The sequence below is a fragment of the Mangifera indica genome, unplaced genomic scaffold (genome assembly GCF_011075055.1).
Source record: "Mangifera indica cultivar Alphonso unplaced genomic scaffold, CATAS_Mindica_2.1 Un_0066, whole genome shotgun sequence".
NCBI classification, from domain to species: Eukaryota; Viridiplantae; Streptophyta; class Magnoliopsida; order Sapindales; family Anacardiaceae; genus Mangifera; species Mangifera indica.
Window position 1 is genome coordinate 57,716 of NW_025401158.1, and position 12,575 is coordinate 70,290.

The window sequence follows — 12,575 nt, forward strand, 5'->3', positions numbered from 1 at the left end:
GGGATCTTCAACCTGCAAACTATTTATACCCCCAGTAACAGGTGACATATCATTAAACTCTATCTATTCCTAATATTTTATTTAAAACCTTCTCACAATATTTAATATCAAAATACCCTCAATAATTTTCTAATATTTATTTTACCCCTTATAATTATCTAACATTTCATTTAACGCCCTTATATGATGTCTTGTATCAAAATACATCTATTTATTTCTAACATTTTATTTAAATCCTTCACACATTGTGCAATGTCAAATTGTGCTTATATTTTTCTAACATTTCACTTAACCCTTAAATTATTATCAAATATCTAAATGCTCTTTTTACATGACATACAAACTAGATTTAATAATTAAAAGTAAGTTTTAAGTTAAGATTCATATAAATACTTTTTTTTAACGGATTGACTTTTTTCAATTTGAATTTAAAAATATGAACTTCTTGCTTCCGAATGAACTCCCAATAATTGATATTGAGTAAAAATGAGAGTGAGAGTGAATATTTGAGTGACATGAAAAGTGTATATAATAAGAGTGAGAGTGAAAGTAAGAAGATTTATATAGATATGGTGAAGAGTAGTTTTGATATTTTAAAAAACATATAAGGTATTTTTGTTTAGGAATAGGAAAAGTGGATATTTTTGCTTAATAAGAGTAAAATGGGTAATTAATTTAATTTCCCTAAAGATAAACTTAGAAGTCTCTACACATATTTAAGAGTCAAGACTCTCAAGACTATCACCTGCAACATAAAAAAATCAAATATAATTTAAATATTATATTGCATGCCCAATGAAGAACTCAACTTTTAAAGTGATATCACTAAAATAATTAAAGCCATTTCAAATTTCAATGGAGGCCATGAGATGCATCGATCAAGCAAATTAGAGTTGGTTTCCATTTGTCCCGGTTAAAGAATAATATGGACATGAGAGACTGCAGCTATTATATAATATGCAATGGAGAAGTGCTTGCGAAGAGGCCACCCAAGCATATGATTATTGGGAAATTTTTTAGGCCAAAAAATCTCAAAATGTCATTGTTCAAATTTTTAAAATTCAACCATTCACTTATAAATTAATTTTTGTTAAAAATTTTGAATAAAATTAAAAATCATCATATAATAATAATATTTAAAAAATCAAAATTAATATCAATCTATCCCCTTAATTTGAAAAACTAATTATTTCTCCCTAAAATTAAGTTTTAAATGTGACATTTTCCCCATAACTTAGGGTTTCAAATTTCACTGACGATTTCCTAGCAAACGACGATTAATCTCTCTCCCTTCTGATAATGTCTCTTCCTTTGGTGTTTTTTGTCTAGTCGATGATGTCTAAGTTTGACGAAATTCAGACAAAGAGTCAAAATTTTTGTCTAGACCTTCATTGTCTAGATGAATTAGCTTCATCTAACAACACAAAGTAGGTAACTAGTACTAGTCAAGGTAAGTTGAATTATAAAAAGTGTAATTTTTAGAGGTATGCATAGTTTGATTTGGTACGATTTGAGAGTTTTTGAAAATCAAACTGGAAAAAACAATTTCAAATAATTTATTAATATATATAAAATAAAATTATTCGTATACATTTTTTATACATAATTTAGGTACACAAAATATGTATCTTTGTGTGACTAGATAATTTTAAATTAAAAATAAAATTATAGTTAATCTTATAATGATATATCATCTTTATATTTAAACTATATATCAAAAGTTTGTACAAATAACATTCCTCATATAATATATATATATATATATATATATATATCTAATTATTTATTAAAAAATTTTATCATTGTTACAGATACAGGTGACTTTCCACCAAAGCAAGTCAAAAATGGTGGTGGGAAATCATTTATTATAGCAAGAAGAAATTGTTGAGGCTGAAGCAGGAGAGGAAAAGAAAATGGGTGTTAGTCAATGTATTAGGTAAAAAGGGAGGCGGCAAACTCAATGTATTAGGTAAAAAGGGAGGCGGCAAACTACTATATAAACCTCCCATTTTTCTATCCCTTTTGACACATTTTTAATAAGCATCCGGTTCATATATAAAAACACTCTCTCAATCATTTCTCTCTTTAATTATCCTTCATCTGCTTTACTACAATTCTCCTTTGTTTTTTTTTTATTTCATATTTATTAAATTAAATTTATAACAAGCATATATATATGTATTTTAAAATAAATAATTTATAATTTGATTTGATTTGATTTAAAAATCATCTTAACTAAAAAAACTGGTTTAAAAAACTTTTAATTTAATTTAGAATATATTAAATTATAATTTTTAGATAATGTGATTCAATTTTATCATTTATACCAAACTATGCGCATCCCTAATGATTTTTGAAGCCATGGGCAGCTAAAAGGCTCATCTTTCAAAGTCTACCCCATTTCTTCCTAGAAATTGCTTTTGTGCAAGGGAGAGACGACGAAATTCGTAAAGGAATAAAGGTGCTGAGAAAATAAAAAATAGAAATTGGTCTAGCAGCAGCTTATTTTGACTTCTTTTCTGTGTTATGATTTGAAACCATTAGTAAGGACATAAGAATTCATTTGAAAAAACTTAACAAAAAAAGGTACAGTCATTTTTTTAATATAATTTAAATATATAAGTAATATAATTAGATAATTTTTAAATTAAAAATAAATTAATATATAATTATATAATAATATATTATTTATATATTTTAATTATATATTAAAAATATACCTACATAATATTACGCTTTATAAAATTTCGATTTTAAACATGACAGGCAACTGATGGATTCGAGAGTCTGTTAGCGTGAAATAATAAGGGTAAAAAAATTGTCATTTCAGTTTGACCCTACTTTGTTTAGTGACTAAGTTACCCCAATGCCTCCAAAAGAGTGTATCTGGCACCAGTTTCCATCCAGAAAACTCTAGTCTTGAAATCCTTTCTATTTCAGAAGCTCTCTCATCGTCATCGTCTTTCCAATTTCCATATGGACGTGGAAGTGTACGATGTAGCTGGTGTTTTGCGAAGAATAATTGACAGACTGGTATCCAGGGATTTCCTGTATCTTTCACGTTGGCAGGGGGTAGTTTCACATCTGGACAAGTTGCAAAAAAATTTGAGCCAGATTCAAGCAGTCCTCGTCGGTATGGAGACGTGTCAATCCAACGGGGATCCGATAATTTTCCTGGACGATTTAGTGGACTTGGCTTATAATGTGGATGACGTACTGGATGAGCTTGCCACTTGTATTTTAGAGAGTGAGCTGATGGCCAAAGGGTGTTTTAGCATTAGCAAGGTGCGTAGCTTTATCCCTGCTTGTTTTACTGCTTCGACTCCAAATCTTCACAGGGTGACCAAGTTAATAGATATCACTGACCGATTTGAAAAGTTATTAAAAGTTTTATCACCCAACTTTAAGCTGTATTACTCGCCGATTCATAGAGGGAGTTCAATTGCTGCTAGGGAATTACCACTCCCTACATCTTTACCTACACAATCTCGTATTTACGGTCGAGATGAGGATAAAGAAAAGATACTTGAAATGGTGTTAAATGAGGAGTCAAATGATTTCAATTTTAGTGTTATAAGCATTGTTGGGATAAGAGGAATTGGCAAAACAAGGCTAGTTCAAGAGGTCTACAACGACAAGGCTTTGGAAGGTTTCAATATCAGAGCATGGGTAAATGTCTCTTTTGGCACCACTATTGACGGAATTCACGAGCAGCTTCTCCAGCAGATCACTTTATCATCCTGCACGTCTTATGGATTACAAGAAATGCGAATTGCCCTGGCAAAAGCTGTAATTGGAAAAAAATTCTTGTTTGTCTTGGATGATGTCTGGATTGAGGCTTCTCACGCTTGGGATTTCCTTTTTCGTCCTTTCAAGGATGGAGCAGCAGGAAGTAAAATAATTGTTACTACATGTAATGTTGATGTTGAAGCAACAATGCGCCCGAGTAAATGTTATAACTTGAATCTCCTAACAAAAGATGCCTGCTTGGCTATATTTGAGGAGCATGCATCTGGAATTAGGGGCTTTAATCCACAACGAACTCCACCACTAATTCGAGAAAAAGTTGTTGAAAAGATCGGAGGCTTGCCTCTGGCTGCAAGTACTCTTGGTGGCATGTTACGCTTTGAGCACAGAAGTGAGTGGGAAAACAGATTGAATGAGAGAACATTCAATGATTTATATGAATCTAGAATTGTCCCTGTGTTAGAAATAACTTGCTCTCGTCTTCCTTCGTATTTAAGAGAGTGTTTTGCTTATTGTGCAAATTTACATGAGGATTATGAATTTGAGGAGAAGGAACTTGTAATTTTATGGGTGGCAGATGGTCTGATCCATCCACCATCTGTAGGCACAAAAACATTGAAAGATGTGGGTGTTGAATATTTTCAAGCTTTACTTAAAAGGTCAATATTTCAACCATCAAGCAGCAATGCTTCTAAATTTAGAATGCATGGTTTTTTCAACCGTCTGGCCAGGAGGATTTCAGTGAAAAGAAGTTTTAAGTTGGAAGAGGATTTTTTAATCTCAGAAAGATTTGATGAGATTCGGTATTTTTCTTACATTTGTGGTAATTATGATCGAAAAGAAAATTTTGAAATTCTACATAGAATGACTCACCTAAGGACTTTTCTGCCAATTGTTAAAAGTGGTAATAGTCATTACTTGAGTAATATGGTTCTTTTTGATTTGCTGCCAAAGCTGAAAAAATTGAGGGCATTATCTTTGGAAAGTTATTATATTACCATGTTACCAGATTCAATTGGAGATTTGAAACTTCTACGGTACCTCAATCTTTCTAACACTGAGATCAAAAGTTTACCTGAATCAACAAGTTTATTATTTAACTTGCAATGTTTGATATTAAAACATTGTTCCCGACTTATCAGATTGCCTTCTAACGTTGGAAGTTTGATCAATCTCTATTACCTTGACATTACAGGAGTGAAGTTAGCAAACATGCCTCTAGGAATGGAAAATTTGAAAGGTCTTCATGTGTTATCTAATTTTGTTGTGGGCAAAAACAAGCAATCTTGTATAGAAGTTCTGAAAAATTTAAAATTTCTCTCTGGGGAACTTTACATTTCAAGATTAGAGAATGTAGTTCTTGACTTCCGAGGATCTATTTTAGCTGATAAGAAGTACCTAGAAGTGTTGGTATTAGAATGGGGATCTCAACATGATGATTCACGAGACAAGACAAAAGAAAAAGAAGTCCTTGACATGTTGCAGCCCCATAAAAATCTAAGCAAACTTACAATCAAATGTTATGGTGGTCTGGTATTTCCATCTTGGGTAGGAGATCCATCATATTCCAACATGGTGGTCCTAAGATTGGAAAATTGTGAACAATGCACAACCATGCCGTCACTTGGCCAATTAAGCTTTCTTAAAGTACTCACCATTAAAGGCATGGGAGGACTAAATAGGATTGGTTTGGAAATTTATGGGGAAAATTGCGCAAGACCGTTTCCATCTTTGGAGACTCTTTGTTTTGAGGATTTGCAAGAATGGGAGTATTGGGACCTTATCAAAGAAAACGAGCAGGTCAATGTATTTACTTGCTTGCAAGAGCTTTCCATCTTAGATTGCCCAAAGCTCTATGGCCGGTTACCAGACCATCTTTCTTCATTGGAGAAGCTTGTTATTCGTGAGTGCAAGCGGCTGGTAGTTTCATTCAACTGTCTCCCTTCATTGAAAAAACTTTTGGTTCATGAATGTCGACACTTGGTAGTTTCAATCTCAAGCCTTCATATGCTCCACGAACTGGAAGTAGTTGGATGCGAAAGAATGGTGTCTTGTAGTCCATGTGACTTTAAGTCACTAAAGTCTATGACACTTTCAAATATTTCAGAAACTAAGAACTGGTTTCTTCAAGGGTCTCAGAAAGTAGAACATCTAAAGATTGTCAACTGTGAATGGCTCATAAATTCATGGTTGAATAGCATTTGTCTTCAGAAGCTACCAGAAAGGTTTCATAGCCTTACTTCCCTCACAGAACTGTCTATTGAAAATTGTAACAACCTTGTTTCATTTCCAGAAGCAAGTTTTCTTTCTGCTTTGAGTGTACTTAAGATTAGAACTTGCAGTTCTCTAAAATTCATTTTTGAGGGAATGAGTAATAATGATGTACACGTGGAAAACTTGCAAATTGAGGATTGTCACTCTCTAACATTCCTTGCAAGACGTCACCTACCCCCGTTTCTAAAACAACTTTCCTTGATAAATTGTAAGAAATTGCAGGGGTTGTTGGATGATAAAAATTACACTTGCTCCTCTTCTATGTCATTGGTGCACAAGGAGGATGATAGAAATGTTAGTACAAATCTTCTCGAGTATTTGCATGTCTCCCAATGTCCATCTCTCACTTGCTTATCATCAAGGGACCAATTATTTGTTTTCCTGAAACACCTTGATATTCGGGATTGCTTGAAGCTCCAATTATTGCAACACCAGTTACCTGCAACACTTGAACACTTGGAGATTTCGGGTTGCTCAGAGCTTATCATCTTGTCAACAGAGGGGTTGTTACCTAAGGCACTTAAACACCTGGACATTGCTGATTGTCCAAAGTTAAAGTCCATAGCAAAGAGCTTCGATAAAGGCATGTTTGTTGGGTTTATCCAGATCAAGAACTGTAAAAATCTTGAATTCATACCTGAGGGTATACATAATCTGAATAGTCTCCATACAATGTATGTACAAGATTGTCCGAGTCTTGTCTCCTTTCCTGCAGAAGGGTTTCCCGACACCAACTCAACCGTGTTATCAATCGAGAGGTGTAACAAACTTGAAGCTCTACCCATTGGCCTGCACAATCGCAGCTGCCTTCAACAATTAGTAATATGGCAGTGCCCAGGTATTATGTCCATTCCCAAGGAAGGCTTTCCTACCAACCTAACCTCACTTTCAATTGCTGATGCCAATCTGTTTAAGTCACTATTTGAGTGGGGTCTTCATAATCTCACCCATCTAAGAAGCCTCGAGATTAGGGGATGCCCAGATGTAATTTCTTTCCCAATAGAGGAAATGAATATGGTGCTTCCGACCTCTCTAACTCATCTGACTGTTAGAAGATTCCCGAAATTAAAATATTTATCATCTAGGGGTTTTGAGACCCTTAGGTCACTTCAAGAACTTTCCATTAGTGATTGCCCGGAGTTGTCATCCCTTCCGAAAAGTTTGCCATCCTCACTTCTGCAATTGTATATTTATAATTGTCCTTTGCTGAAAAAGCAGTGCAGAAGGAATAAAGGAGAAGAGTGGCCTAAGATTGCTGACATTCCTCGTGTTAGAGTAGATTATGAATTCATCTACGATACATAGTAAGAAAATTATCTTCTTGGTATGTTAGTTTTTCACACATAAACCATATAGCTACTTTAGCAGCAATAATTGATGCAATTTTTTATGGTAACAGAGTTTGACTTATGTGATACGTGCAGGATACAAGGTCAACTCCCCAATGCAATCTATCAGTGCCGATACCTAGATGGTAGGCTGTATTGTGTATTTAGCAAATATACTTGGCAGCATAAATTATTTGAACTGAATAAAATATTGCAGCTTAAATTTGGATCTTTTTAGTCATTTAATTAGTTTGCTGTACTTCAGTTGAAAGTGTCAATAATTTTTTTTTTATATTTTGTTTTTCATGTGGTTTATTAATGTAATTTTACAGGGTAATATTTGATATATTGAATTGTCAAGAAGATGCTGCTAGGGGTAGATAATTAGTGATATATTTTTAATATCTTGTTCATTTAAAATTTTCATTGTAATTTTGATTTTTTTTTTTCCAACTGTACCATAGATGGCATACAGATGGTTTGAGAAGCTGGGTTCCAATATTATGAACTATCAGGATAGGATGCCAAACACATTTGAGGTCAGGTAATAAAAGTGTATATTATCTTGCTATCCAGATCTCTGAGGAATAATATGTTATATCTGTTAGAACATCGCAGTACCAGTTCACAGGCTTTGCTGCATTGCAATGCTTTCATCTCTGTTCTGGAAGGCATTCTCCCAGGCGCTGCTTTCATCTCTGTTCCGGAAGTTAGCCACTTCGCCTGATTGATCTTTATGTAGGCTGTAGTTGGTGAAAGGTACTACAAAGAAATATTTGAACAACAATTTTTTTATGAATCAAAGTATGTACCAAAAAGTCTTGTTTCTGGTGCTTTCTTGCCCATCCTTACGAAAGCATATTATTGCTAAGACAGTAAGACTTTATGTATTGTGTCTTCAATTTCTTTTCTGCTTAACTGCTCTAATTGTTGTTGTTACTAATTTTCTATTTTCTCTGCACAAAATGAATGGCCCTTTTTCTAGCCTAAACTGAATGTAAATTAGTGTTCATATTCCACCAAAAAGAAAAAGTTAGTGTTGTTACATTCTGAATGAGCTAAAAACTTTCTATACTGCTTCATATTGGTAGATTGATCTGTCAATTTTGTCCCATGTTTTAAATGAGGTTCATTTCCTTCATGAGTACATTTATTCCTTCTATAGAATGTCTCATAAATTTTTCTTCTTCAGGATTTCCCTTGCATCTATTACTTTTCGGAAGTAACATCTAGTGGATGATGTCTTTTTGGTAACCACACATATGGAGTACAACTTTTAATTCTTTCAGGTAATGACCTCAAATTTATAAATTGCAAGGTATTAAAACAGTGTATGTGTATTTTCCATATATACATGTTTCCTCTAAAATCAAAAAGCTGTACTCCTATATGGTTGGAAATTTTGACAGCAATGCTTTGTGAAATTTTGAGAAGTTAATTCCTGTCTTTTTCTTTGAATGTTCATGTGAAAACTTACGTTATAATGCTGTGTTGTTTTATTTTTTGGGAAAAAAATTAATGACAGGAAGCCCAGATAACATAATTGATCTAGACTATCGTACCTAGGCTTCCTCAAATTACTGGTAATTTCTCCTTGTTTCATTTCATTTGGCTCAGTACTATGATGCCTTGTGTATGAATAACAACTAATTTTATATATATATTTTTTATATACAGTTGGGTTTGCATTAATTCCCTTTGAAATGAGGTGTATGAAAGGTAATTTTGTGAACTTCTTTGAGGTATGACCATTGAATACCTTTATGTGTATGAATTCACATATATACTAAATGAGGCTTTATGTGATTGATAAGGCACTGGATTTTTCTCTACTGAAAGGAGGTTGTGATTGCAGAGGCACAAAATTTTCCCTTCCTAACGTAAGCACATTGTCCCACACTGTCATACTTTTTTAGTTTTGACCGTATAAGTTATTAGCATGGTTGTGAACCCATCCTTGTCTGTGTCGAGACAAAAATACTTGTTGAAATTAAACTGCCACTTACCTAGCAGGACGGCATCTAGATATTTGAGTATAATTCAGCCTTCTCTTGTTAATTTGCTTTGGTTTTACCTTTTTTCTTCCAGCTTCATCTCATAATAGTTCTATGTTGTTGTGGTACAACTTTAGAAAACTCGTTGGTCCTGGAGGGACAATGTTGAGTGAGTAGAAGTAATTACGGAGACAACAGAGCAGCCAATTCTGGGAAAATAGCATGGGAATATTATGGATACAACGAGGTAATAATGAGGTTCACCTTCTTCTTCTCTATTCTTCCAAGTCTTCCATGTTTTCCATACTTGCATGTTCCATTGCTGCTTAAATGGATTATTATACTTTGTTTTCAGCATTAATGCCTTCTTTTGGTAGAACATCTACCCTATTCATCTTGCTTTTTACTTGGGATGAATATCTGAGCTTTTGGAGCCTGCTTGTTTGTATCCCCTCAGCAAAATATCAGTTTCCCTGCCTGCAACGGCCATCCATTGGGGCACCAGATGTTGTGTTGGCTGTGTTTAGAGCTTGCAGCATTAATCTTTGGCAAATTTCAGTCTAGGGTGATTAATGGAGCTATGGTATTATTTGGAAAAGTTCGTATCACAGGATTTTGATTTGCAAATTTAATCTCATGATAGTGATGAGTAGCATACATGTAAGATTGTGCTATGTTTGTTGATGAATTAATCATGTAACATGAATGAGATGTCAAATATACATATCATTTATGGGCGTGAAGTGAAAAGGATAAAATTGTCATTTCTTATTTAAATATTAAAATGAAAGTAGAGTTGGACCTGAATCGAGTTGTCTTGTTTTCAAAAGCCGGTTTGGCTCAACTCAAACTCATTTATGTTGAATTCAACTCAAACTCAAGTTGGGTGGCTTGAATTGGAGCCATCCTATTTTTCGTTTGAACCTAATTTAAACCGTTGGGTGTTCAAGCTTGACACTGCTTGTGTCCACCACCAGATGAAAGCAATGTTTTCAATTCTAAACCAGGCTGACCATCGGTCCAGGTAGAACCTATTCCACCAGCCGGTCTGATTTGGATTTAAAACATTGGTTTTAGATTCCAAATCCAAGGCGTTTGACACTCCCACATTTTCTTTTGTCCTTTCTATCTAGTAAACTTGCACTACCCATAAGAAGCTTCTGATTTAACAAATAATGAAACAAGTTATATGAGGTAATGGACGGAAGCTGTGTCCCAGAAAACAATGAAATTACCCAACGTATGTCATGCACACTCAATAAAACCAAGTTTGGAGAATCAGATACAATAATTATAAGTGCTTTACAAGTTCACACTATTACATTAATTGTGCAGGACCCCAGAACAGCTTACTGCAGTTCCCAAAATGTAAAGATCAGAAGTGCCTATTCATGATGGCAGTTTCACACAGCAATGCCTGTGGAATGGCAACCGCTATTTACTAGCAGATATACACTAAAGCTCAAAAAGCCTTCTACGTTGGGTTCATTATTGTTAGCAAGTTGAGCTTGTTTGTATTTTTTTGTTAAATAATCCAAGTCAACTGTTATAGTTAAAAATCAGTTGTGTTTTGTTTAAAATATATGATGATCCTGCTTTTAAGGATATTTTAGAAACTTTTTACTGTATCAAGTATGGTTGACATTTATTAAAGCATGGTGTAAAAGCTTGTATCATATAAAATATATATATGTATAAAAATCCTTCATCATTGAATGAGGGTAATCATCAGTTTCTTTCATGCTCTGTGTTCTTTTGAAAAATCTGATCTTCAATTTTTCTTCTTCCTTTTGGTTCAACCAAATTACTTCTGAATTTGAATTCTATCTTCTGGTTCAGCATCTCAACATGGTATCAGAGCACTATTAGATCTTAAAGGGTTGTGTTAGCTGAAATTAAATTTCTTGATAAGTTTTTTTTCAGATTGATTTGCTTAATGGCTTCATCCTCTTCTTCCTTGGTTCCACCTGTATACAATGGAGAAAACTATCATATTTGAGCAGTAAAGATGAAAGCCTTCCTTAGAGGAGTTAGATTGTGGCAGTATGTTGAAGAGGAAAAGTAGCCTCCTCCCTTAGGGTCGAATTCTACTCTAAATCAAATAAGACTGCATGAAGAGGAGACAACTAAAGCTCTTAGAGCACTGTCCGTTCTTCATTATGGTGTAACAGATGCAATATTCACAAAGATTGTTGCTTGTGAAACTACAAAAGAGGCCTCAGACAAGCTCCAAGAAGACTCCCAAGGTAATGAAAAGTCAAGGCAAATGATGGTCTTGAATCTCATAAGAGAGTTTGAAGTACTTAAGATGAAGGAGACTGAATCTATACAAGAATATGCTGATAGAACCATGAAGATTGTTAATCAGATTAGATTGATGGGAGAAAAATTATCTGATGAAAGGATTGTTGAAAAAATCTTGGTAAGCATTCCGGAAAGGTATGAGGCCAAGATATCTTTTCTTGAATACTCTAAAAATTTTTCAGAGTTAACTTTATCTGAAGTGGTTAATGCCTTGAAAGCTCAAGACCAAAAGGAGAGATTTGAGAAGGGAAGAAGAAACCATAGAAGGTGCTTTCAATGCTAAAACAAATGAGAAGAAGTCCAGCAACAGTCCTCACAAAAAATTCTTTGGTGAAAAAAAGGAAAAATGGAAACAAGTAGGAAATGAGAGCCAGAAATCAGGAGATAAGAGAGGAAAATATCAGCCATGTCCTCATTGCTAAATGTAAGATCTGTAACCAATTTGGGCATGTTGATAGAGTCTACAAAAGCAAAGAAAATAGCTCACTTCAGCAAAGTCAGCAAGTCCAGGAAGTAGAGAAGCAAAATGAAACAAGTGAGCATTTGTTTGTGGTGTCTAATTGTGACACAACAGAAGAACATACCACTTGGCTAATAGATAGCAGATGTTCAAATCATATGACATATGATAGCAATCTATTGGTGAAGCTTGACTGCACTTACACCTCCAAAGTGAAGATCAGAAATGGTGAACTGTTATATGTAAAAGGAAAAGGTGCAGTCCTCATTGAGTCTCCAACAGGCATTAAGGTGATCAATGATGTTCTTTATGTTCCTCAAATTAATCATAACTTATTAAGTGTTGCTCAAATGTTAGAGAAGGGTTACACATTGCATTTTGAAAATAAAACATATGTTATAGCTGATCCTGAAGGAAATAGATTAATGACTGTAGAAATGCATGATAAAAACTTCAGCATTAATTGGA

General features: G+C 34.1%; 1 protein-coding gene across 23 annotated transcripts in view; it reads left to right on the forward strand.

Annotated features, from left to right (window-relative positions):
- The first annotated feature begins 2,881 nt into the window (after positions 1-2,881).
- The window catches only part of LOC123207226 (putative disease resistance RPP13-like protein 1), a 49,460-nt gene continuing 39,766 nt past the window's right edge, over positions 2,882-12,575 (forward strand). For 3 of the 23 annotated variants that reach the window (XM_044624549.1, XM_044624550.1, XM_044624551.1), the window contains exons 1-3: positions 2,882-7,325; positions 7,421-7,495; positions 7,814-8,108. In XM_044624549.1, coding sequence (XP_044480484.1) covers positions 2,977-7,325; position 7,421 — 4,350 coding nt within the window. In that variant the 5' untranslated portion in view covers positions 2,882-2,976 and the 3' untranslated portion in view covers positions 7,422-7,495; positions 7,814-8,108. Of the gene's footprint in view, positions 7,346-7,420; positions 7,496-7,813; positions 8,225-8,541; positions 8,639-8,874; positions 8,933-9,026; positions 9,230-9,437; positions 9,591-9,698; positions 10,155-12,575 lie in introns of those variants that run through there. The other 20 variants (XM_044624533.1, XM_044624542.1, XM_044624545.1 and 17 more) reach the window with 20 other exon arrangements.